Source organism: Thermobia domestica, chromosome 8, assembly GCF_964235325.1.
Source record: "Thermobia domestica chromosome 8, izTheDome1.hap1.1, whole genome shotgun sequence".
Taxonomy (NCBI): Eukaryota; Metazoa; Arthropoda; class Insecta; order Zygentoma; family Lepismatidae; genus Thermobia; species Thermobia domestica.
Genome location: NC_137461.1, coordinates 242,589,360 through 242,615,234, shown reverse-complemented (window position 1 = coordinate 242,615,234; position 25,875 = coordinate 242,589,360). Strand labels below are relative to the sequence as shown.

Sequence of the window (25,875 nt, the reverse complement as noted above, 5' to 3'; positions counted from 1 at the left end):
TCAAATTAACTTTACGTACCGTATACAATAAGTGGCACTTCCCTGTCTACCCCAAATACTATCAAAGATCTAGGAGTTATATTTGATAGCAAATTAACCTTTACTCAACACATTGACGTGATAACGAGTAGTGCATATAGAAACCTAGATTTAATTTATAGGATAGGACAGGATTTCTGCAAACAATCAACATTTATAAGGTTGTATTTTTCATATGTGAGGTCAAAATTAGAATACTGTTGTACTGTTTGGACACCAAATGTCATTAAATACACTGATGCAATAGAAAATATACAATTTAAATTCTTAAAAATGCTTACATACAAGAAAACCGGTTTCTATCCAAAGTATGTCTCCTATGAAGACTTGGTAAGGAATTTTAATTTTCAAACATTAGAAAAAAGATGTGTTTTTGATTTGTTGTTCTTACATAAATTATTAAATGGTAAAATTGATTGTCCAGAATTAGTTTCAGAAGTATTATTACGTGTCCCAACAGGTAAGACTAGAATAGCAAACGCTGGGACATTCTGTTGTAGAGAAGCAAGAACAAAAATATTATATAAGTCTCCTCTGTGGAGAATGTGTGCTTCATATAATGAAATGATTAGGCTTCATGTAATAGATGTGTTTAGCATGTCAGAGAACAAGTTCAAAAGAATTATCATGCAATAACTTATGTATAACTAGATAACGTATATTTGTGTATGTATAATAGTGTATGTTAAACAATTCTGTATACGACACTATAACTGGGCATTAAGCCTGTTGTGTTGTCCTTATGAAATAAATAAATAAATAAATAAATAAACTTGTGGCTTGCTAAAACCACGAGCTCTCCCCAGACCAGTCTTTGAAGGCTGTTGCAAAGCAATTGTTAAATGTCTACGACGGAAAGACTCTGTCCAATCTCTTTCTGCCATTCGATTCACATGACTAAAGGATATAGGGCAACTAGTTACGTTCAGCAAAATTGTATGCCATTCTTCTTAGATCTTTTAAAGTTAATTCATAGAAGAGTTGATCCAGTAATGTGATATATTCCAGTAATTCGTTCTCTATTTCTTCGGTAAATAGGCCTACTGGCTTTATTGTACCTAAAGACGTTGCAGATTCTCATTCAAAAAAAAAAATCCTTAATTCTTCTTATATCAGTAATGGGAATGCATAGGATACAAAAAAAAAATCAGATAATATTTAGACCCTTTATAAAAATATATTTCCAAATTCAGCTTATTCCATCAGTTACAGAATGCTTGTCACCTACGAGGGTAACTTGAGAACTTCTTGACCAATACTTGATGAAGCTACATATTGTCAAATGTTAGGTTAGCTTCATATATCTTTATAGGATCCCATACCAATCATTGGACTGATACCGCCTTATGCATAGTCGTTTTAACGTATGATTACTAAAGGACTGAGTACTACAGGAAACATGCGGTAGTCGAACTTTTTAGTATGGCAATAATCACACGTCAGAACGACTCTGCATAAGGCCCATTGAAATTTCTTACTGAAGACTACTGACATTTAAGATAAAAGAGGACAAAGCATAGTATTTCTGAAACCTGAATAAAATAAGCAAGCGTAACGTCATTCAATAACTGCAGATGTCACTATCTCACACGTTTATCTGTTTCGAAAACAAACACCACCTTAGATACTGTTATGTAAAGAATGGTACTGTATTTAGAATAAAAATGTATTCCTCGTACATAAGAAAATATCAGGATTCTTCAGAATTCTTAACGTTAGAAGCTACATATGGGAACCAGTATTCGTAAAGTTTGCCGTCACTCTCTATTACAACGGAATCTACATTCTTTTTTGATTGTTAGTTCTAAATCAAATTGGATTCTTTTTCATAGAACAGAAGGGGCAAGAGTACGCACGCGTACCCTTGCCCCGTAGGTACCTGCGTACCCTTGCCCCCTCACTACACAATTGACTTCCCCGTGATGTTGTACAGCCAACTGTAGGAAGAAAGTCAATTTACTCCATCCTGTCAAACAATGGATATGTTAGAAACTAACGCTTATCAGTACTTTGAAATCGTTATAAAATTGTGTAAGTTATTCATTAACTACTTATGTCCCAATATTATATCAAACTATTAGAAAAACATAAATAATTACCTAGAAAGCTTGTAATTTGCCGCAGCACACTCAAACTTGTTTAGGTTCTAGACGCCATTAACATCAAACTCCAGGTGGCGCATTATTGCCATACGCGAATATATTCACCTGATTTTAGGGAATCGTATCCTTACCCCCCACGTACTCTTGCCCCCCTCTACTCTAATATGATTTTTCCTTTTTCTTCTTATAGAATATATTCAAGATAGGGAGAGCGTAGGCATTTATCATTTGTAATATGTTCTAGTTTTCCTCATTTGTCTTCTCATTCATATCCTGCATGTATTCTTTCATAATATAAGTATCGAACAATTCTGCTATGTACTATCAACCTCTATCCAAAATTCTTGCTTTGACACCTCATCACATTGAACTTACGGAGCGCAGGTGCTGATTATATTCAGAGTTTCTCTTCTCCCTAGTACGAGCTTGACTCTTATGATTCTGTCACTTACTCTCTTCATATCTACCATTATGTTGGTCACATTCGTATACAAGACAACCCCAATGCCATTATTTCAATTATTGTTTACCAAGTAGTAAGCTTATATCAATTTCCTATTTCCTTTGATCTTGATCTTTCCCATTTAGAGTCCTGGCTATCATAACTAATCTTCTTGCGAGCGTTTCAGATAACTTGTAACTTCTATCTGTCAAGGTGCTGATATTCCGCATTCATATTTCTGATATGATGTTCCTGGACTCGTTTCTTTAGCCCTCTTTCGTTCATCGTTAAGGAATACTCTTCACTTATTGCATAGCTTTGTCCAGTTGGATAATGTCAAAAAGAAATGTATTGAATGTTACTTTGAGGAGAACTAAAACTAAGATAAAACTTAATACTGTACTAGGAATCTGTGAATGTCTTAGGCGGTGATGTTGTGAGGTGTATGGTATGGATTGTACGTCATTAGTCCCGTAGTCGTTGCTGCTGATTTTCTTAAACGGACTGCGATACTCGTTTCATTCAAGAGGCTTCTCAATTTATCTCATAACTGGGCGTCATTTCTCAATGATCACCAATACATGCACTGTCCGGACCTTTTACAATTTAATACCGGCCATTTTACAGGAGCTTTACGTCAGAGAGGGTAGATAATTAGTGTTTACAAAACTGTTTAAGGAATTTGATGATTAGTATGCCTATTTGTATCTTTCATTCATTCTTCTAAAAGGAAACAGTAGTCATAAGGAGAGTATTGTACATATCATACACAATCGATGAAGCTCTTTCGGGTTTTACCAGAGATAGATCTTGACAAGGCTAATTTGCATGAGAAATGATGTAGTAGGCAGGTTTTTTTCTACCCTAACTACAAAGCATAGAAGTTCGCGTTTGCACTTAGTCACATTTTCTTGAAGGGACTACTCTAATTACTATTCAGAAGAAAAACACCTGCAACAAACCTATTATTACATGCTAGTTTAAAGAATGAGAATCTAAATAAAGATATGATAGATTAACTATTTTGAAATTGCAGCAGACTTAGCTGAAATACCCCTTTACGCACGAAATAAATAGGGGTATGGAAGATGTTTTAACCCTTCACCTTTAGGATACGCATTTCAATGAAAGCATAATGATAACAATCAATAATGTCACGCCATTTCCACTCTCAAACGTCACATCTATTCATGCCCATGCCATCGGGGACTGTCCTTAAGCAGCATCACAGTGACATTGTTCATCTCTATGATTCCAATAACAATGGACCAGATACTAATATCCGTCGTTTTCGATTATTTTTGCATGACACTTTCTCTTCAACCCTGCCTTACCTATATGATGATAACGGATGAATTTGGAGTTGCACAACATCCACAAAGTTACTGTACATCTCAACGGCTCTCTAAAGACTATGAATTGGACACTAATATTGGTCCATTTAGATTATTTTCACACGTTAATACTTTCCTTCTATTTCGCCCCATGCAAAAAATTGACAATGTAATAAGCACAAGATGTTAGGAATCATAACGTTGATAATCAAGTGTCACTTTAATTGCTTCAGTCGTTATTGCATAATGTAATAACACAGAAACTCATATTCGCTTTTGCATACCTCTGCTAAAAAAGTGAATGAATTAACATTTATTTTCCATTAGGACATTTACTAGTTAATAGAGAACTGTAATTAAACTAAACTCAGTCTCATATCCCACGAAGAGACAGGACCAATTACATATTTTTCATATGTTTACCTAAGTGATTGGTGCCTAATATTTTTTTCTGCTAGGTTTGGTCTGAAATCTGTTGCCCAGAAGATAGTACGCCATAATATAATATCTTTACTGTATAGACATGCACATATCTTAATATACTGTATAAATCTTGACATTAGCGAAACCCGAACACATATCTGTTATGGCTGATGAGAAAATTTTCTTTATACCTACGAAATTTTAATTTATTGTTGCGAATTGTTCAATATTATATTCTATGGCTTGGAGTGGAACAAGAATTTCCGTTTTCGTTCAGTAAGTTCCAAAAGGAAAAGGACTATTAACTTCAGACCCAACATTAAGCATGCCAAATACAAAACCTTAATTGCACTTCATCTTATTTTTAGTTGAAAGGTTTCGTTTATCTTCTTTTATTTGTTATAGTTTTAGGATCCCTTTTCAGAGCTGAGGCCATACGACATGGCAGTTTACGTGTTGATGCACCTGCACTCATGAAGGTTGTTCTTCTACTAATCATGGTTCGAAGCCACAAAGCTACCAGGTACTTGATAGATCTTCATGTAAACTTATTATTATAATTTGAAATGCCGTTACAACATGATCGCCTGAGAGTGTACGTGGTGCAACCTAAAATTTCGAAAATTAACCTCAGATTCCAATTTCCGGGTTCACCTTGAAAATAGGCGCCTTTTGTTTGTAATCACTAATTACAGCGCTTCTTGTTGTTCATTGTTAGACGCAATGTTGGAAATTCACTTTTTGTTGGGTTTTCACGGAATACAGTTAGGATCTCTTTTATTGGTTAAAACACGCCCTTTTAACTGAAATTTCATTTTATTGAAAAGTTGAAATCGTAAGAGCCTATGTTATACGAGTAGCTTTGGTGGGAGAGAGTGGCCATGTTTAGGCTGAAAAGCCGTCCCAGTTTTACAGGTATATTTCCAGTTTTCCAATATCACGGTCACAGTGCCTCGAGAACGTTCTTCGGGACATTGACATATTATGCTTTCTAAAATGATTACTTCCCTCTGAGATTTAAATATTTTGACGTGCAAAGCTTAGCTTTAGTTTCAAGTTGTTTGTCAGTATCGATATGGTACTTGATGAATCGATAATTTTGTCTTCTGTTTATTACTTTCGAACATGTTTTTTTTTTTAACTGTCCTTAGTATTAACACATGCTTTGTAATCCAGTAATCCTACACAAGTAATCCTTTATTTACAATGTTTGTGAAATTACTGTAAAGTGAACGGTTTCAATGATGCTCAGCGTTAAGATTTTCCTTTTGTAGGAGGAAGATATTCAGAGAAAGGAAGTGGAATCCACGGTGTTGCAATGCGGTATTTTGAATTGCACGGGAGGCCATTTAGACATTACCGACAATGTAAAAATGAAGAAGCACAAAGCTGTATTTACCGCCTCGACTTCGACTAACAAACTGTCAACGTGTTTTCAAAATCCCGTAATAGAAGCATCAGAACTGACGTTAGCTACCTAACAAATCTCCCAATTTTTGAATTTCAGAATATGGTTCGGTTGATCATGTTGGTGCTAACTTAATCCGATAATCTTATCGATCATTATTCATAAAACGAGGAACAAACATTTACTGCTATTTGCCACATTTTAAGTTTATCCGCTAGAATGTGTTACAAACATCACAGATTCCCTCCCTTTTGTCCTCAACGGTCATCTAACGGACTTTCGCAATCTTCTCCAGAGTTGAGCCAGAAGACCAGAAGACTGTCGACCCGAATGGATGTCACTCTCCAAAGACTCTTTGTCATTTTAGAAATCTGTAAGCCGCTCAAATTTCCTTGAATAGTTTAAAACCTTATTCAACATAACCCTTATACAACATTCGGTGAATTTCAGCTACTGTTGGCCATTTCACTCCGTGCTAAACATTTCGAAATTCACATACACAGCAGAATACTGAGTAATGTATTAGCAAAAACTAAAAAAAAGACTTTCGTAATTGCAATATTAGACTTAGCAGTCTGCTCTGTAATTTAAATACGCGTACAATGTGGTTAGTGCCGACTAGAGTTCATACTCTCACTGCTTTGGTTGGACTAGGAAATTAAAAAAATAAAAAGTCTATGGGCACCCTGAATCCAAGATGGCCGCTTAAAACCTATGTCGAAAAGATAGGCTCTCTAAACTGTTGAAGCTATGGAAACCAAAATTGTCTTAAATGTTGATCAGTAAGCGTAGATGATAAAAAGATACATGGTGAAAAACGCGACATCTTGAGTTCAAAATGCTGCACTATGTATCGAACGCATGTCCAACTCAAACCACTGGAACTGTAGAAGAGAAATGTGTTATTTACCTTTATTGTCAACAATAGATATCTTCAAAAAGTTAAAGATATAATCCAATATTTCTGAAAGCATGAAAAATGAGATTGTATATAAATGTGCTATGACAAGTTTGCTATTGTTTTTTATTTATTTACTGTTTCGATTATTTCTTTTTTCTTTGTTACTCCCATTTTCATTTTCTATCATTTTCGTGTTTGTATCTCACATAAATTAGTCTGTAAGTGTTAACTCCAGATGTTGCATTTGTGAACATGTCGTATCATTTCGTCACCTACGTTTACTGATCAACACTCATACCAAATTTTGTTTTCCTAGCTTCAGCAGTTTGGAGTGACTATGCTTTCGACATAGGTTTTAAGCGACTATCTTGAATTCAAGGTGACATAGACTTTTTAATCCAGTTTTTGTTTATATTTTGACCTGCCGTAATTTTGCACAGAGTTGTAGAAAGGCGAGATTTGTTCCACCTTCTTTCGTTCCACAACAGCTTCCAAACGACATCCTACTTAACTCCCTTGCCATTTGAACCTTTTGAGTTTGATTCCGTCTGGGACCCTGCAGGGGACTCTAAGGCAAGCTCTTTTTAACCCTAAAGTGTGTTTTTTTGAACATAATGAGATAAGTGTTCACCACGTTTTCCATCTACCCAACCGTTTCCAAACAAATGACTCTGTTGAAACTATTCTGCGAGTTTTTTTTCAGCGTTTACATTACAAAATATGTTCTAACGCACGATAGGTCATTCGGTGGCACGTATAACTTTGGGATTCGTCTAGTTATAACATATCAAATGCAAACAAAGTTGGTTCGTTCGGATCTCAGTGGAGCCAATGCGTGCCCTTCCCTTGTAATATATTTTCGTAAATTTTCTATTCGTTAGCCGGCAGCTACTCTTAGTGATTCATATCCGATATATCGAATATTATATTTAGAGATAATGGCAGAACTCGTACGTCTATCTGTTTCTAAAGCTGATCAGAAACATACCTAAAGATAAACCGGCTGCAAATACAAGTAATAGGAATCGAACTACGTTACAAACAAATACATCCAAATATCTTACCCAGTGTCTCGTCTCCTCCGAAAAGATTATCCAATTGAACAAGGATTTTTTCAGGAACGTAATCAAATATAATTTCTTTTATTTTTAGATGATCCACTCCGTTATTATCTTTTACCATATCAAAATGCCACTCCCAAGTTTCGTTCAAATTAACTGCAAGAGAACAAAGTAAAGGGAGTAATAAATACACTGAAGATTTTATAAGTTTCAAAATTATTCTCCAAACATAAGTAACTAACAGTGTAAAAGTTGCTGCTTGTTGAAGTGTTCTATTTCTATGATGAGGGATAAGGAAGGTCTTACTCTTACCGTGATACTTAATAAATAAAAGTCTTCCAAATTATAGATTGGCATCTCACTAATATGTGTACTAATTTGTGTCATTACAGACCCTCTTGAATTAATGTTCCAACCAGAAAACTTAGAAGGGGTAGTATGATGGAAAAAATTAAATATAGTGTTCTGAATAGGTTTCATTCATCTTCAAGGAAAATCTGTGATATAAAGAGATGTAGCTCTACTAGTGATGGGCAAATTCCTGGGAAAATATTTTTCGGGAATATTCTCTGGGAATATTCAAGGGAAGGTTCCTAAAAATTGGAATGTTCTGACAATTTATGTACAAACACAAATAAAATTAATTCTATTACTATGTTACGATTTTAAAATAAAATTAGTTTCTTCATCACAGTATATTTATTACTGCTGTCTCCAGAGGATTCTTTAAAATGTATATTCTAATCCATATTGTGTAATTTTATTTTTATTTGATTATATATAGACGATAAGCATAAATGTATATTTATTTACAATATGTTTTATGCGAGTAAATATGTTGGAAAAACATTTGGTATAGAAAGACCATACACTTTTACATCACTAAACAGTTTAAATTTATACGTAAGTGGAGTTTCTAAATTAGACCCTACTACTGATATGATAAACATATTACATTTTTAATGTAATAAACAAATTCTTTGGATAACTGCCAGAAAACATACGTAGTCTGTCGTAAAATTCGTAAAGTTACTGGTGTATGGGATGACATAAATACAGAATGTTTAGTTGAGGTGCAATGCGTTTTGTAACTGTGATCTTACTGCGTACTATTAAATCTCAAATTTAATAAGGTAGCCTATTTCGAACAACATGCACGGTGTTATAAAAATTCGCCAACAACGCTTGGAACATGAATACCTATGTAAAAAGAAGTAAACAAATCCTAATTTACACAGGTCCGGAAACATCGATACTAATAAAATATCTTAGCACTAACATGAATCATATTGTTAATTAGTTATACAAAGCACAGTCAACGAATTTCAATTATTTTAACCTCCAAATTATTCAAAACCTACATTAAATAATAATTGAAAACAAAGTAATTACTCATATTTTTCTTATAATTTGAAAAATAAAGAAAAAGGGAATAAATTCCCACACGGAAATTTATATACCAGGAGGAAAAACCCGGGATATTCCGATTCTTATTTTCCTTCCCACTGCCCATCACTAAGATGTACATCATTGGGAATGTCTTGTCGTATGAAGAATGAAACACTCTCATAGAAAAAATTCAAATGTGGTCGTACAAGTGTACAGAATGACTCAAGAGATGATCGTCAAACAACGGCCACAGGCTCAAGCTGTTGAGGACTCTATGGTTGTGGGCAGAGTTAAGCAAGAAGTGCTAGAAGATACACGTGTGACTATTAATTGTTAAGCTACGGAGGTGAACAATAGTATTACGTCCATCCACATCATATTACATGACATTCTGCATATAAAAAAGCAGCAAGGTAAATTCCCCGATTGTGGTCACCTTTTTCTACAAAAAGAGCAACATGTGTAATATGCAAAAATATTCAGAGTCCTTTTACAACAACAAGAATGAATGAATAATAGGAATATCTATTTGTCCGTAAGACAAGAGAAATGAGAGAAACATGAAAATATACCTCGTCGGGTATCCTAAAATTGGCTAACACGTATCATTCATTCATCTTGATGCAAGATCACTTGTCCGTGGCTTAACACCACAAAGTCATGATCTTAACTGATGATTTAGAGAGAGAAGCAACAATCACATGAACAGATTACAGTAACCCGCTGTACACGTTAAGGGATTCTGTCAAAGCAAAGAGATGGAGTTTGATCTGGAAAGGTGTGCTGCTGCTAGAGTAGAAAATGCGCCAGCACAAGGATCAGCAGAAACATCTAGATTTGAGTACCAATGTGACTAAAAGCTTTTGCTTCACCCACCATATTAACCCCATCTGGATCCACCTCTTCCCAAATGTGAAAAAAACATATTTGCAGGGAAAGCCTTTTGCTACTGATGAAGAGATCATTAATGCGTTGAAAAACTTATTTGCTTCTAAATCTACACTTTTATGCAGATGATATTAACAAACCGATCTATTGAATTGAGAATTGTAAGGAAATACAAGGTGAACATGTAGAGAAAGGCATGTTCATGAAACAAATATTAGATCCCTAGCTCATCTCTATCGCGATAAATTTAGAAACTTTCTTGCTTTTATTCATGTTTACCTTCTATTAAACAGATATATTCTGTAAGTCTAAATTCTACACGATCAAATATAGCAAAGAAACAGTTAAAGTCTAGTTTACATTATAAAACAATTTCGAATACTACAGACTATTAATGTCTACATTCTAATTAATAGGTACATTGTAAGCTCTAATACCTATTTAATCAAATACAAGTAAATAACTGTTAATAAAAAACTGTTGTCCATTATACCAGAATCTATAATTTCGAATACTATTTCTATTTACACTCTATATATTTTTGATGTGATGTATCTGCTACTTTAACATGAACTATTGTCATTTACTTTTCAGATGTATAAATTTCAATTTTGTGACTTTGTTACATACAAAATTTATAAATATGTTAACGTATTATGTAAAATATTGTCAAAAGCTTTTTACAGATCAAAGTAAGAGTAATATACTCGAAATCGATGTTCCAGTGATCACTGAATGAGTTATTTGGGTGTTAAAGATTACGCTGAAAACTATATTGAGGGAGAAAATATTTTAAAAGCATATACAAGTGGAGCGGAGCTGAGGAGAATTATAAGAATCCCATTGTGTTTAGTGCTTATTTGCTTTTGGAAGAATAAGAACTTTCCAAACATGTTGGGATACAGTATCCAGTTCAATGGTCAAAATTATAGAGACGAAAAATAGGTATATAATACGATAGAAGGAGCTTTTTTGATACGGTAAGTCGGCATTTTAAGCTTTCAAAACCCAAAGTCATGTCCGATCTGCTGTTATTAATTCTCTGAGTAATAGAAGCTAGGAATTATTAAAGTTTGTTTTCTTTGCACAAATAAGGACATGGCTATTATTTGCTTGTAGAGGGTGACCATATATAAGTTTCCCGCCAAGGTAATACGTGATGAGCAGACAATTGTGTTTAATTTTCTGAGTAAACCTGGCTTTCACCGGTGGCGCAAATTTGCAATTGTTTAGCACTTTTATTAGGTCTGTGCAGATATTTAGCTTCAATTCCATACTTGCTTAGTTATGGTAAACAAGTCACGTCGAGAATTCCTTTTCCGTGCAGGAGAAAATTGTGATAATGGATGAATATGTTTAGCAGTATCAATTGAAAACATACAAGATGCCGTCATTGCCAGGTATCTAAGAATAAAACTACGTTCAAAACATTCTAGTTAGAACCTGGTGCAAGAAAATGACGTCGAACATAGTCTTTTACGAATGTGATTAGGTACAAAGCAAATGCTTACGAATACTGTAGTTCGTCCGTGATATTCAGCATCCGATAGCACGAAGCATGTAAAACTCTAACCGGGAACTATTTTAATAAATCAGTGTATCAGAGTTTGCTAAAGTCTCTGATGCCGAAGTGTCAGAGTTTGCTGAAACCGAAACCATACCATGTAACATAGTGTCAAATATAAATAGTTACATACTGTAATTTAATACTGACAATGATTGGATACCCTCTGCTATTATGTCCACCGAAGCTTGTTGACATCTACCGGATTATGTAAATGCGCAGAATGACGCGGCACTGCTCTGCTGAAGATTCACATATCCTGTCGAAACATCCCTCCATGACCGTCCGTTTAGTTTGGTGAGCAGTCTCAGGAAAACGTATAGAGAATCCTGTGTTCTTTGAATTAACACTGAATACTGAAGCTTATCTTGGTTTATTGCAAGTTTCACAACGAACTGACAACAAGAAAGACAACAAGTTGGAGCTGAGTGCCAATCGTCGAACTGATCTCCGGGATTGCTGATTGTAATCCCGTCGCTCCCCAACGTTGTACTCCTGTAATTTTTATCTCTGATAATACTTAAAGCAGAAAGTGTATGCAAATAACTCCCATATCTTGTCTGAACTAAAAAAAATACTTACACCACCAATATCTTGCGACATCCACAGAAGTGTTTCAAAGTTAATGTGGTCCACTTTTCTCATATCTTATAATGTACAAGTAAGCTAATGTTTACATTTTCCTACTTTCTGGAGCGATATGAGGCATTACCATGCAAAGTTAATTGAATGCGTATCACCTTGTATATACTGATTATAGTGATCATTATGGTGAGCGATATGTAGCGACGTTTCTTCCCAGTGATATGGGATGATTTTTTGTTGTCAGACATTGATAAAAAAACATTTACTTTTGCGTGACCAAAGAAGGTGCAGCGTAATGACCAACAAAGGAATATTAAGATTGGGTGTTTGTCTATCAAATGCCTAACAAATTTATTCTGTTCTTTGTAGAATGTCCTTCTTCGATAACAGTATATACCAACTGCTAAAATATGTTACTTGTTTGTGCAGCCGCGTACTTTATAATCTCGAAGAAATTTTTAGAAGTGTTAGAATAACATATAAGTAAAAATTATTGTCGCCTTTAGCACAAGACAATATTGAAGCAACTCTCAGAAATGCAATATAAAAGGTTAAAGAAAATAGTTTACATTTATACTTGCATGAGAGTCTCATCATTATCCAGGAACTGAGTATATAGCAAGTAATGTGTTTGTTAATATATATAGATATCACATTTAAACATGAAACGTTCTTGTCTTTTTTTATTGTTGAACAGTGGTTGCAATCACTTGGATACCACAAGAAATCTACTACCACATTAGTTACAAATTTCTCTACTTAGCAGCACTTGAATTGACTCTAATTAACTCATGCAGGTACGACGAACAAGTGGAAAGGAAGGCAGTTTCGCAAAACAAATTAGCGTGATGATAGGTGGTAACATTGCCCACAACTGAATTGTGCGAGTTACTTTCATAAGAGCAGAGGAAGCGTTGTTTAAAGTACTCTGAGATTATTTTACAAATGCTTGTATGCATCGTGTATCGTGCTTTTGTTTTAAGTTTTATAAACGAAATGCAATATATGTGAATATCAAAGTATACTTCAACATTACAGTATAGGATATTTGTAATTTAACTAGGTCGCATAACACGATGAAGCTGGAGGTTTTGTTTACCAAAAAGTTCTCACCATGCATTAATTGCTGTTTAGTTCACAAGAGCATAATAACTGTTTATTCCAGCAATATTCTATACAAACCTTCACTACCAGCAGATAAACAAGGTAATGTCTACGAGGTGATTCTGATGATATTAGAAAATAGATTTTAAAGGAGAGAAAATAAACCTCAGTAGCAAGGAGAGCGCCCGCGTGTGTGGAGATGGCATTAGTGTTCTAACTGCTGCTTAGTGCATACAATATTTAATCAGGAGCGTACTATAAGGTTATATTTTATTTTAAACCTTTCGTAGATACGAAAGACAACCCTGAAGCATAAAATAGTCACGATTGTGGCGACATTTATTGTAAGTAAAGGTTGTATCAAAAAGAATGCCGAATTTTAAGAACGCGTTATTTTTGTTTATTGTTGTTGGAAACACTTTTTTGCAAATTTTGTTATCAGTGATCATCGAGGTTATGTTTTGATACTGTACGTTTGTTTTCCAGGGCAGGGTTTGTGGAGTATTGTCAGAGAAAGATACAGTACGGAACAGCGAGTGTTGATTGTAAAAACTCGCTACAAAAATGGTGAAACTTTCGAGAAAACTCTTCGGAAACTTCGTACGATTCTGTGACACAACAATCCACCACAATGAATCCACTGTTAGTAGGTTGATCAAAAAATTTGAAGAAACCGGTTCAGCAGTATACATCCGCTCTAAAGTGGCCGGAGTGTGGAAAATGTTGTTTCTATGCGTGATTCTGTTACTGTGAGTCCGGGAAAAATCATGGTCCATCGTGCTCCAGAAATGTGCACGTTTCCAGCAAAATGCACAGAATCTTAACAAAAGATTTGCATTTATAGAGTTCAGTTAACAGAGGAATTGAAACCAGCCGGTCATTGAAAACGACGGACGGCACTTGTGTAATTTATTCTGCAAAAGGAAAGGGAGAGCCATGGTTTCACAAAGCGCATCATTTTCTCGGACGAAGTTCACTTCCATTTAAATAGCTTCATGGACAAGCATAATTGCCGAATATGGGATCAGAGAACCCAAGAGTAATTCACAAAAAAGACTTGCATCCAGAGCAAATTACGGTTTGGTGTAGGATTGGAGTAGGAGCTTAATCGTTCCTTTCTTTCTGGAAGATGAACAAGGAAGGGCTATCACGGTGAATAGAGTTGGTAACACTGTTCAACATTTTTTCACATTTAATTTTTTACATAAACGAAAGTAGGCGTTCTTTGTTGACTTTTGGCCAAAGAACGCCAAAATTGCACTTAAAACTCTCTTCTGGCTCAGGTTTCTGAGTAATTTAGGGTTTTATATTTTGCATATAATGCTATGGGACATTACAAGTACATGATTTGAAATTATTGTTTGACACGGTACAAAGTGTCGTTCTTGACAAGTATTTGCTGCATATTCGACTTCGCAACGTTGTACGTTATCAACAGCTAGCGCGAGCGTCTCATGAGTCACGTGAGGCAATGATTCCAAGTTGCCATTAGCTCCAGTTAGCGTCTCTAATCGTAATCGTGGCGTGCTTCGAGCAGGAGTTTGGCAGTCTTCTTGTGTTACTGATGAACCAGCAGTTTCAAAGTAGTGAGCGAAAACATTATCGCTGTTGTACATATTGTTTTCATTGCGAAGTGTCAGTGATTCAAAGAAAGTGCAGCAATGCCCGCGTTTGTAAAAAAAAGTTCGGTGAACAGTGTGTGCTACATATGTGCGAACGTGATTTGTGGTTCCAGAAAGCGGCCATTGACTGCTGCAGTGCGAAGAGCATATTTACTATACTTTGGGTGTCGTGTTGGAGACCACAATAATTCATGGACTCCCCACATTTGTTGTACAAGTTGTTCATCTACTCTCAATGCCTGGATGCATGGGAAGAACGTTTCCATGCGCTTTTCTGTACCTGCCATTTGACATGAACAACAAAACATTGTACAGACTGCTACTTTTGCATGCTACCCTGCTTAAAGAAAGGTATAAATACGAAGAAGAAGAGGACGATTGAATACCCAGTGATACCATCTGTCATTCGTGCAGTGGCCAATGGAAAAGGATTATCTGTTCCCGATCCCCCGGCTAAAATTGCGACGGAAAGTGATACAGAGAATGAAAGTGAAGGTGAACTTGCTCCACATACCAGTGACACTGATTATTCATTTGAACCGAAAACCAACTATCCTGAACCACACCAACTCATACAAGAGGAGCTCCATGACCTGATTAGAGATTTGGAACTTCCAAAGTATAAAGCATGCGCTCTTAGCATCTAGGTTACAGCAGTGGAACCTTCTGGAGATACAGTTAGGTTATCAACTCTACGCGATCGTCAAAAAGATCTTGCAAAATATTTCTGCTACACCGATGAGTTAGTATTTTGCAATGATGTTTCAGGTTTGATGCAGAAACTGAAGATTCCGTACAAAGTAGAAGATTGAAGACTGTTTATACACGCCTCCAAAACAAGCCTTAAGGCTGTGCTCCTGTACAACAGTAAGGAGATACCAGCATCAATCCCTGTTGCTCATGCACCCCTAGATAAAGTTATCCCATGTTGGAACGCGTTCTAGATCTTATAAAATATGAACACAAGTGGTGATTTTAAGGTGATCCCAATTTTGCTTGGACTACAGGATGGCTATGCAAAGTACAGTTGTTACATATTCGAGTGGGATGGTCGTGCAAAGAATGTCCATTACACTCAAAAGGATTGACTGCGATAAACAGCTTTATTGCCAAGCGAGAAAAAAATTTCAAATGTACCTCTCTTGAACACACAAAGTATTGTGCTACCACCATTGCACATCAAACTTGGACTCATGAAGGCATTTGTGAAGGCCATGAACAGGAAGAATGTGCATTGGCGTAATTGTGCCACAAGTTTCCGCGTCAAAGTACAGAAAAGATTAAGCTGGAAGTCTTTATTGGTCCGCAAATACGCAAGCTATTGCAAGACGAGGTGTTTGAGTCTATTATCAGTACTGATGAGCGCCATGCGTGGCATTGTTTCCGCAATGTTTGTGCCAGATTCTTGAGCAACCACCGACCCGGAGATTACAAAGAATTATAGTACTCGCGTCTAGTCGTGAAGCTTGGGCTCTAAACCAATCATTGCTTGAGCTCTGATACATCGGAAAACTTCGGTGCAATTCCAGGAGCCACTTCACGAGTGCATACTTAGGGAAAATCAAACAGCTTAAATTCGCCACAAATGTTGCCAAATTTTAAAGACAGTGTAAAAGAGCATTTAAAAAAAACATTTAAAATTACCAATAATAACACTGCACAGCAATAACCACAATAACAATTATTCTAAAACGGTAACAAAAACACGAATAGTAATAATGAGAATATAAAGCAAAAAAAAAAAAAAACGGAACTTGGCGCAAATCCGACAACACTGTACTCTCGGGAGATGTTTTCCGTATAGCGCGAGAGACGACACTGACAAAATGTGGTGGGTGAGGGTTGACGACCGGAACACATCCTCGCGTTCTATTGGGTGGTGAAATCGGTAGATCTAGGTCAAGCATCACGACTCTGCGCGAATATTTATAACGGAATACTTTGGATAGGTTAATAATTACCTGCACCTTGGGCAGAAAGTGCTCATACATAAGCAATATACTTAATAGAATGTTAATTTAATAATAACAAAAGAAGAATGTTTTTAATATATGTAAAAGAAAGACATTATGGGATAGTGTTATGTAATTAGTTGCTGTGTAGTTGTTTATGGATACCTAATCATCTTGTATGTGTGCATGACGTTTTGAATAAGAATACATAAAAGTGTATCAACTAATAAACCATTTAATACCGTTCATCGACGTTATAATTTTGATAGAAAAGGTGAGAATAATAATATGTATAATTATTAAAGATATTTTTACGTGCAAACATTTACTACCACTCGAGATTCATATATCAACGATCGAACCAGGTTGACGACTACCCTTGGTGCCTTCACACCGGGATTTGCTGTAAATTCATATCCCGAAGCAAAGTAAGGGTGAATTTACTTTTGTAATAAAGTTAATGAATGCAAATTTCACCAGACTGAGAAGTGGTAGAATAATTATAAGAAAAATGAACGGTGAGGCAATAGAAAATGAATCAAATGATGGTGATAACGGTGAACATAGTGTAGCACCAGGAATGACATTCGAGGAACGAATCTTGCTAACCTTACAGCGGCAAGAACAATGTCGAAAGGACGATTTTGCAGCCATGAAACAAAATTTGGTCGAATTGAAGCAGACGATAGAACAGAAGATAGAACAGAAGTCCGAAGAATCTAACAAGCAATACGAGGAGTTAAAGCAGACGATAGAGCAAAAGTCCGAAGAATCTAACAAGCAATACGAGGAGTTAAAGCAGTCGATAGAGCATAAGTCCGAAGAATCTAACAAGCAATATGAGGAATTAAGTAGACGAATGGAACAGAAGTCAGATGAAACGAAACAGTCAATTGTCCAAGCGATGAATGACATCACCTCGCAGTTCGAAGAAAAGTTAAAAAGAATATCCGAGGATTGTCAGGATAAGCACAACCACCAAATCCAAGAAATCAGTGGTGTAAAAAAGGATTTAGAAATAATAGAATCTTCTGTTCAGCAGCAAAAGATTCAGGTCATCGATAATTCTAACAACATACGCGCAAATACGCAATTGATAGCTACTCTACAGGAAGAAATTAGAACGCTACAAGTTAAGGACAACACATACCACAATAATATGGGTAGTGATCACTTGGAGTTTCCCCACTCACCAGAAATGACTTCGCCTTCACCTGTGTCTGATGAGAATATTATATTGGAAGAAATTCATCCGAAGAGGACAGATGTGCGAGAAAGGGATGGTGCAACGACACATCACGTCATGGATAGGAATTGTCACCCAAGAAGTACACGGAATGATAAAAGGAAGGTAAAATTAAGTGTTAAGATGAGTGAAATACGGGCTATGAGTAAATTCAGTGGTAAATGTAATGAGAACGCTACTTCTTTCCTGGAAAAATTTCAGGACGAATGCAATATAATGTGTATAGATAGATCACAATATATGAAATTAATCCCTCATGTATTACTCCCACCATGTTCTTTATGGTTTAAAGCAGTTCGTGATCACATCAATACATATGAGGAATTTAAGGCAGCATTGATCGCGAATTTTGAAAATGACTTTTTGCTTGCAAATAGAGATGCCACCATTAGAAATCAACATTTCAATCCTCGTTTTCACAAATCTGTTGTTGAATTTGTTGTAAATACATACAACGATTAAAGGTCGTTAATCCTTTGCAATCGGAATCTAGAATAATAGCATCGATTCGAAATTTGCTCCCATTTAAGTTACAACAGATCTTGTTTTCTACACAGTGTATGAGTTCCAACCATTTATTAATGCTTGTCCAATGCTATGAAACTCAATATCATGCTATGAGTCAACAAGCAGGAGTAGGTAAAAGTAAAAATAATTCAGATCATTTTGTACCTGTTCGGAATCTAAATATCCGAAGTAATTCCTGTACAGAACAGTAATACGGGACATAATCATGATTGTGCTGTACAGTGTACTTTATTGGAACCATACACGAGTAGGAATTTAAACTAATTGCGGCTGATGTGGTAGGGGTTAAACCCATATCAGCTGTAGATTCTCATGAACATTTATTTACAAATTTAAGCGATAATTCTTATGAACATTTATCTTCCAATTTACATGTTCATGTTAATGATGAAAATGATCTTTCACATGACGTCTCTGTAAATAATTATTCGGAAATAGCAATTAATAGATGTCAGTACCAATTTATACCTGTAGTAAATCGTTGTTGGTTCGAAGATGATACTGTCAATGATGGTTTTAATATTGAAGAAAATTTTGTATTTTTAAAATCATATAGTACAGCTAAAATACCTATTAAAGTCAATGGGTTAAGTACTGAAGCTTTACTTGATACAGAAGCAAATGCCTCTCTATTATCGTATTCGTTGTGGAAAGCAATTACTAGTAATTATTCGAATCCTAAGCTACAAAAGGCTGAGAACCTTATTATAGTTGATTTTACCGGTAAACATAAAAAGAGAGTAGCTGGAATTACTCGTGTGACAATAACTATTCAAGATTTTGAAATATCAATCCCTATTCTGGTAATAAAGGAACTTAAAGAGAAATTAATTATGGGTTTAGATTTATTATCTCAATTACGTGTCATGCTTGATTTTAAAAACCAAACGTTGACTATACCTGGTATACCTCAGGAAATCGTTCAGAAACTGCTTCCAAAATTAGATAATATTGCTTGTCAATATAATAATATTTCTCATGTAGTGAATAATGTTTCTGTTAGTGCAGAAAGTGGTAAATTAAATGATCAACACATGGAAGACACACAAAATTTGGTGGATTTAAATGACGATGTATTGTTTTCTGAACGTGTTAAATCACTCGAAAGCAATCTTGATTTTACAGATAATACAGTAAAAGCTGACTTTAAGAATATCCTATATAAACATAAAAATGTATTTTCAGAACGTCCTGGGCGTTGCAAGGATTTTGTTTATTCTTTTAAAGTTAAAACAGACAAACCCATAGTAACCAAGCCTTATATAATTCCATATAGATACAGGGAAAATGTACGTCAGCAAATTACAGATATGTTAAGAGATGGGATCATTAGGCCTTCACGAAGCGTGCATCTTAATCCATTACATGTTGTTCCAAAGAAAAATGGTTCTTTACGTGTGGTATTAGATTTGAGACGCACGAATTGTCACATTGATCTGGAACAAGTGAGGTATCCTCCAGTGGAAGAAATACTAGCTTCTTTACAAGGGAATGCTGTCTTCGGAAATTTAGATCTAGTAATGGCATATAACCAGGTCGAATTACATGAAGATTCGAAACCGTACACAGCATTTAGTTTTGAAGGTCACTTATATGAATACAACCGTGTAGTCTTTGGGCTTATCAATGGTAGTGCGGCGTTAGCATCCTGCTTGAACAAAGTTCTAGGTCAAGACTTACGTAGCAACGTGATAACCTACGCCGATGACATCTTAATCATGGGGAAAAATCCACATGAATATTTGAAGTACTTAGATATAGTTTTAGATAGATTGGAAAGTTCGGGCCTTACTATCAATCTACAGAAATCGAAATTTCTGCAGAACTCCATAGAATTTCTTGGATACCAAATTGATGCCTCTGGTTTACAATTCAGTCAATCTAAAGTACAAGCCATAGAAGATCTGCCTGCCCCATTAAATGTGAAACAGACACGGCAAATATTAGGGCTCTTCAATTGGTTTCGCAAAGCCATCCCACGATTTGCTGAGATAGCCCAGCCTTTATTTATGATTATAAAGAAAGGAGTACCATGGCAATGGGGTCCGATTCAGGAACACAGTTTTAATAAGTTGAAGGAGTGCGTAAAACGAAACATCCATTTGAACCACCCCAGATATGACGTTCCTTTCTATGTTCAGTGTGACGGTTCCCAACTTGGAATCTCTGCAGTACTCTGGCAACCTAATCCAACTATTCAGGAACCGGCTGTTATACATTGCGCTAGCCGTACTTTAAAGAAAGCTGAAAAAGGATACACCACGACAGAAATCGAACTTTTGGCTGTACGTTTTGCGATACAAAAATTTGCTCCATATCTTAGCGGATGTCATTTCATAGTACTTACCGATCATAATTCATTGCGATACCTTAACAGCGTACAGGGATATAATAACAGACTACTTCGCTGGTCGTTAGATCTTCAAGCTTATGATTTCGAAGTACGACACATTAAAGGGGTAGATAATGGACCCGTAGATACATTATCACGTTTGTTTCCTGGAGAAGAACAACATATCTTGTCCATCAACGAATTTAAAATCTTACAGGATGAAATAGCTACCATTTCAATAGAAGATTTGCGAGAACATCAAATGAAGTATCATGAATATAAACAAATTATGGAACATTTATCTTCATGCAGTGAGGAATGTAATTGTCCCAAACATTGGAATTCCAGATTTAAATTGACCAACGGAATTCTACTTATTAAAGATTTTAAATTCAAATCTAGAAACAAAATTTGTATTCCACCTACGCTAACAACTCGCATATTAAAGGCCTATCATGACGATTTCGGTCATTTTGGTTATGTAAAAGTATGTGCCTTGATTAATAAATCCTTTTATTGGAAGGGAATGAGAACTCAAATCAAAAATTATATCAAGGACTGTATTGAGTGCATGCGAATTAAACATAATTACCAGGCTGTACAAAAACCAATGCTCTCAATAACGCCTGAGAGACCACATTCGTTTCTGTCAATCGATCTATATGGACCTTTACCAAGAGCAGCTACTGGAGAAACTTATTTACTAACAACCATGGATATATTTTCACGTTATGTAGTAGCTTATCCTCTGCTATCATAAATAAAATCTTGAATGTATATATTCCACATTGTGGCCCTATCGAACATATATTATGTGATAATGGTTCACAGTTCAAAAGTGATGTGTTCATCAAAGCCATGAACAAGGCTAACATTAAAATTCATTTTGTAACTCCGTACCATCCTAGTAGCTCTGTTGTAGAAAATGTACATCGCAATTTTGGTATGTTGTTTCGACACTTTTGTAAAGATAAACATGCCGAATGGATCAAGCATGTCAATCAAATCACGTACCTTTTGAATCATTCTATATCAGATACTTTAGGCGTGTCTCCTGCTAATGTACATAATGGTTCTGATTTGATTTTCCCTGTGGAACAACATTTTGATGTCAGGTTAGAAGATTCAACAATCATAGATTCTTCCAGTTTAGTGAATATGGTAAAAATCCGAAGACATAACAAATTTTCGAAACGTAATTCTCAAGTAGAGTCTCTGCAAGAAGGAAAATATCGGATCAAGGTCAATGACTTAGTTTTTGTTAAACAACATCCACAAAGTAATATGTTGTTAAAGAAGATTTATAAATTTTGTGACATTTTCTCAGGTCCTTATTTATGTTTTAAGGAAATAAATCCTAAAGTTGTTGAATTGTTGAACGCTAAAACGGGTACGTCAATTGGACTTCGTAATATAGATGAGTTAAAGGTTTGGAAACCTACTCAGTATACAAAGGAAAAATGGATGCATCTAGTGAAAGAGTTAGTTGCGCCTGACATTCTTGCTCAAATAAATAGGAATGAAGAAGACTGAAAAAAAAATATAGAACAAAAGGGTGTCTACTGTTTATGTAAAAATAGATTTATTTTCTTCCTTTTGGTCCTTGGAACGTAGGTTATATTTAATTTTTGATTTTTACTCAATTTAATTTTCTTTGATTTTCATTAACTACTGATAAGTTTCCAATGATTTTAATTCTTTCTTATTAACGTGAAGGATTATAATTTAATTCATCATTGATTAAACACAAAAATTGTTTTCATCATATTCATTTGTGTTGAAACGTTATTGTTAAAAATAAGTATTAATGAGATGAAAGATTTGTTATAAATATATCTATATATATTTGAAATGAAATGAAGATACATACGAGGTGCAATCAAAATGTGATGGGCATAAGTAATGTAAGACCATAATTGTAAACGGACCAGTGGTTCTTGAAGATAAAAGCCAAGTTCGCTTATGACTTTTATATTCAGTCCAATTGTCGGGCGACATTTTATATAACGGAATACTTTGGATAGGTTAATAATTACCTGCACCTTGGGCAGAAAGTGCTCATACATAAGCAATATACTTAATAGAATGTTAATTTAATAATAACAAAAGAAGAATGTTTTTAATATATGTAAAAGAAAGACATTATGGGATAGTGTTATGTAATTAGTTGCTGTGTAGTTGTTTATGGATACCTAATCATCTTGTATGTGTGCATGACGTTTTGAATAAGAATACATAAAAGTGTATCAACTAATAAACCATTTAATACCGTTCATCGACGTTATAATTTTGATAGAAAAGGTGAGAATAATAATATGTATAATTATTAAAGATATTTTTACGTGCAAACAATTACTACCACTCGAGATTCATATATCAACGATCGAACCAGGTTGACGACTACCCTTGGTGAGTCGTTATATATTATAGTAGAAGAATTGCTATCGGACTACCAAAGACTTGGGTGCAATATGTCACTCAAAATGCATCCTTCATTCCCACTTGATGTCTTTCCAGTGAATCCGGGATCTTCCAGTGACAAACAAGAAAGACGACTTCACTAGGACATCTCTGCGATGGAACAACATTACAAAGGAAAGTAGTCAGTTTCAATGTTAGCAGATTTCTGCTGGATCATTTCAAGAGATGCTCCAGATGTTCTTCAGAAGAAACAAGCAAAGAGATGGAGTGTTTAAAACAGATACTTTAGGTAACATTTACCAATACAGTTCTTGTCCTGTAGCGCTATATGCAAAATGTTAAGGGTGCTATTACACCGATAGGTGCCAGAAGGACGTTATAAATTTGATATTCGTGTTCAGTGTCCAAACATTTATAAGAGACAGCTATTTTTATTTCCGTAATAATGTTAATGTTTTTTACTTTTACCTGTAGTGTTTCATTATCATAGCGTTATATGCAAAATGTAAATTGTGTATTTAGTACTAAATCTGGATTCGGAACACGTATTTATTGTGTTTTTCGTGTTTAGAGCCCAAAAAAATTATATGGGACGGATATTTCTATTTACGTAATCATTTTGAAGTTTGGTGACGTTTACCTATACAATTATACAGCTTACATTACAATAGCGTTATATGCAAAAGCTAAATTATGCAATTACCACTAAATCTGAGCTAGAAGCATATTATCATTGTCATTTTATTGTTCAGCTTCCAAGAAATTATAAAGAATACCTATCTTTAATTCCGTAATCATTTCAATGTTTTGTGACTTTTACCTTTACAATTTCATTATTATAGCGTTATATGTAACATGTAAATTGTGTAATTACAAGAACATTTTGGCCAAGGACACACTTTTATTGTCTGTTTCGTGTTCAGCGCCCAAAAATGAATAAATGATGATTATTTACATTTCTGTAAAAAAAAAAATCACTGTTGCATAGTCATGCAATGATCACTGCTCTCCTTTGGCTCCGTTTGGATCAAATGAAGAATGACAATATATGGTTCCAACAACACGGCGCAACTTGCCACACTTCAGGAGACACAATCGCTGTGCTGCATGAAAATTTCCTGGACAGACTAATCTCGATCTAAAATTTACCCACCTCGATCTTGTGACCTGGTGCCTTGTGACTTTTTCCTATGGGAGTACACTAAGTATATGGGGGAGTTTACAAGAACAAATCCCTTAATCTATTGGAACTCAAACTAGAAATTCGAGGTGTCCTTGACGAAGTTGATGGAGAAATGTGCGAGCGAGTGATCGTTAATTTCATGTACCGAGCGATCACGTGTTTGACTAGTACGGGAGGGATTCATATGTCCGCGGCGTCACGTCAGAGAGGTCACGCGTAAACCTCAACATCTCCTGAAGAGAATGGTGTGTTTTGTTTGTTCCTTTTAAATAAATAAATTCGATTTATAGTAGCTTCAAATCCGACTTTCTTTTTGAGACACCTTTTATTTGGAACCAGTATTATAAGCGATAAGAATTGTGCTGGAAGGCGTACTTTTTAGACATGATAAGTATGTTGTAGGTACAAAATGTAGGGATCTGATATTTTGAATGGATATCATAAGAGATTTTACCGTTTTTCCCAGTAAGATATTATCAGTGGATTGACCTTAATCTGAAACTGTTTCTTGTGTCGTTTTTGTATCAAACGCAATCTGCTTTATCATAGTCAAGAACTTCATTTGGAAAAATTGTCTTCAACTGTATTCAAGAAAAAATAAACTTTTTCAGGGTTATTGTTTCGTGCAATAGACTCTAAATCTGAGATGTTAAGTTAGTGAATATGAAAAATTACATCCTGAGTTTTGTTGCTGATGGATCGAGTTGCAAAAAATAATGTATCAAGTTTAAATATGTTACGAGTATGAAGAAAAATGTTGAAATATACCCAGCGCCTAGACTATGTATATAATTTATTTTTTGAAAAGTAACTGGACTAGCTCTGGTTCGTCGCGTAGGCGCGGTGGATGGGAAAGACTGTGATGGGGGAATTTAGTGGATAGTTGTATGAGTACATTGCAATTTACCACAGTTGGTTCCGAGCCAGAGACGGATATTGATAATCCAGTGATTGCTCATTCGCTATACTCGACCAATTCGCTCGGAATTCCTGCTGAAACACTAATCATAGAGACAACTCGATCTGAGAGATCCTAACTAGTTAGAATATATATATATAATCAATCACTCACACAGTTTATCTGTGCTATGTGCATGGCCATTGCTGAAATTTGCGCCCTGAAACTTGATTCTCAGTGACCACGTGTCATTGAATAGGGCCCTCGAGAAAATAAAATATACAGTGTCTCAAAAGTCCCCTGACATAGAGTAACAATGTTATCATCAGAGTTACAACAAAATATAAGATGGTAAATCATCTGCAAATGTGATGTTTTCAATCTAAAGTGAAGGATTTTTTTTTAATCGGACGAGCCGTTTCGGCTGTACACTCTTTATGCGCCCAATGTGAA

At 35.3% G+C, this 25,875-nt stretch overlaps 1 protein-coding gene across 1 annotated transcript in view; it reads right to left on the bottom strand.

The window, feature by feature from the left end:
- Positions 1-25,875, bottom strand: part of LOC145691979 (protein takeout-like) — a 66,529-nt gene that overhangs the window by 6,484 nt on the left and 34,170 nt on the right. The window contains exon 5 of the mRNA XM_081767278.1: positions 7,714-7,866. Within this exon, the coding sequence (XP_081623404.1) occupies positions 7,714-7,866 (153 nt within the window). The remainder of the gene's footprint in view (positions 1-7,713; positions 7,867-25,875) is intronic.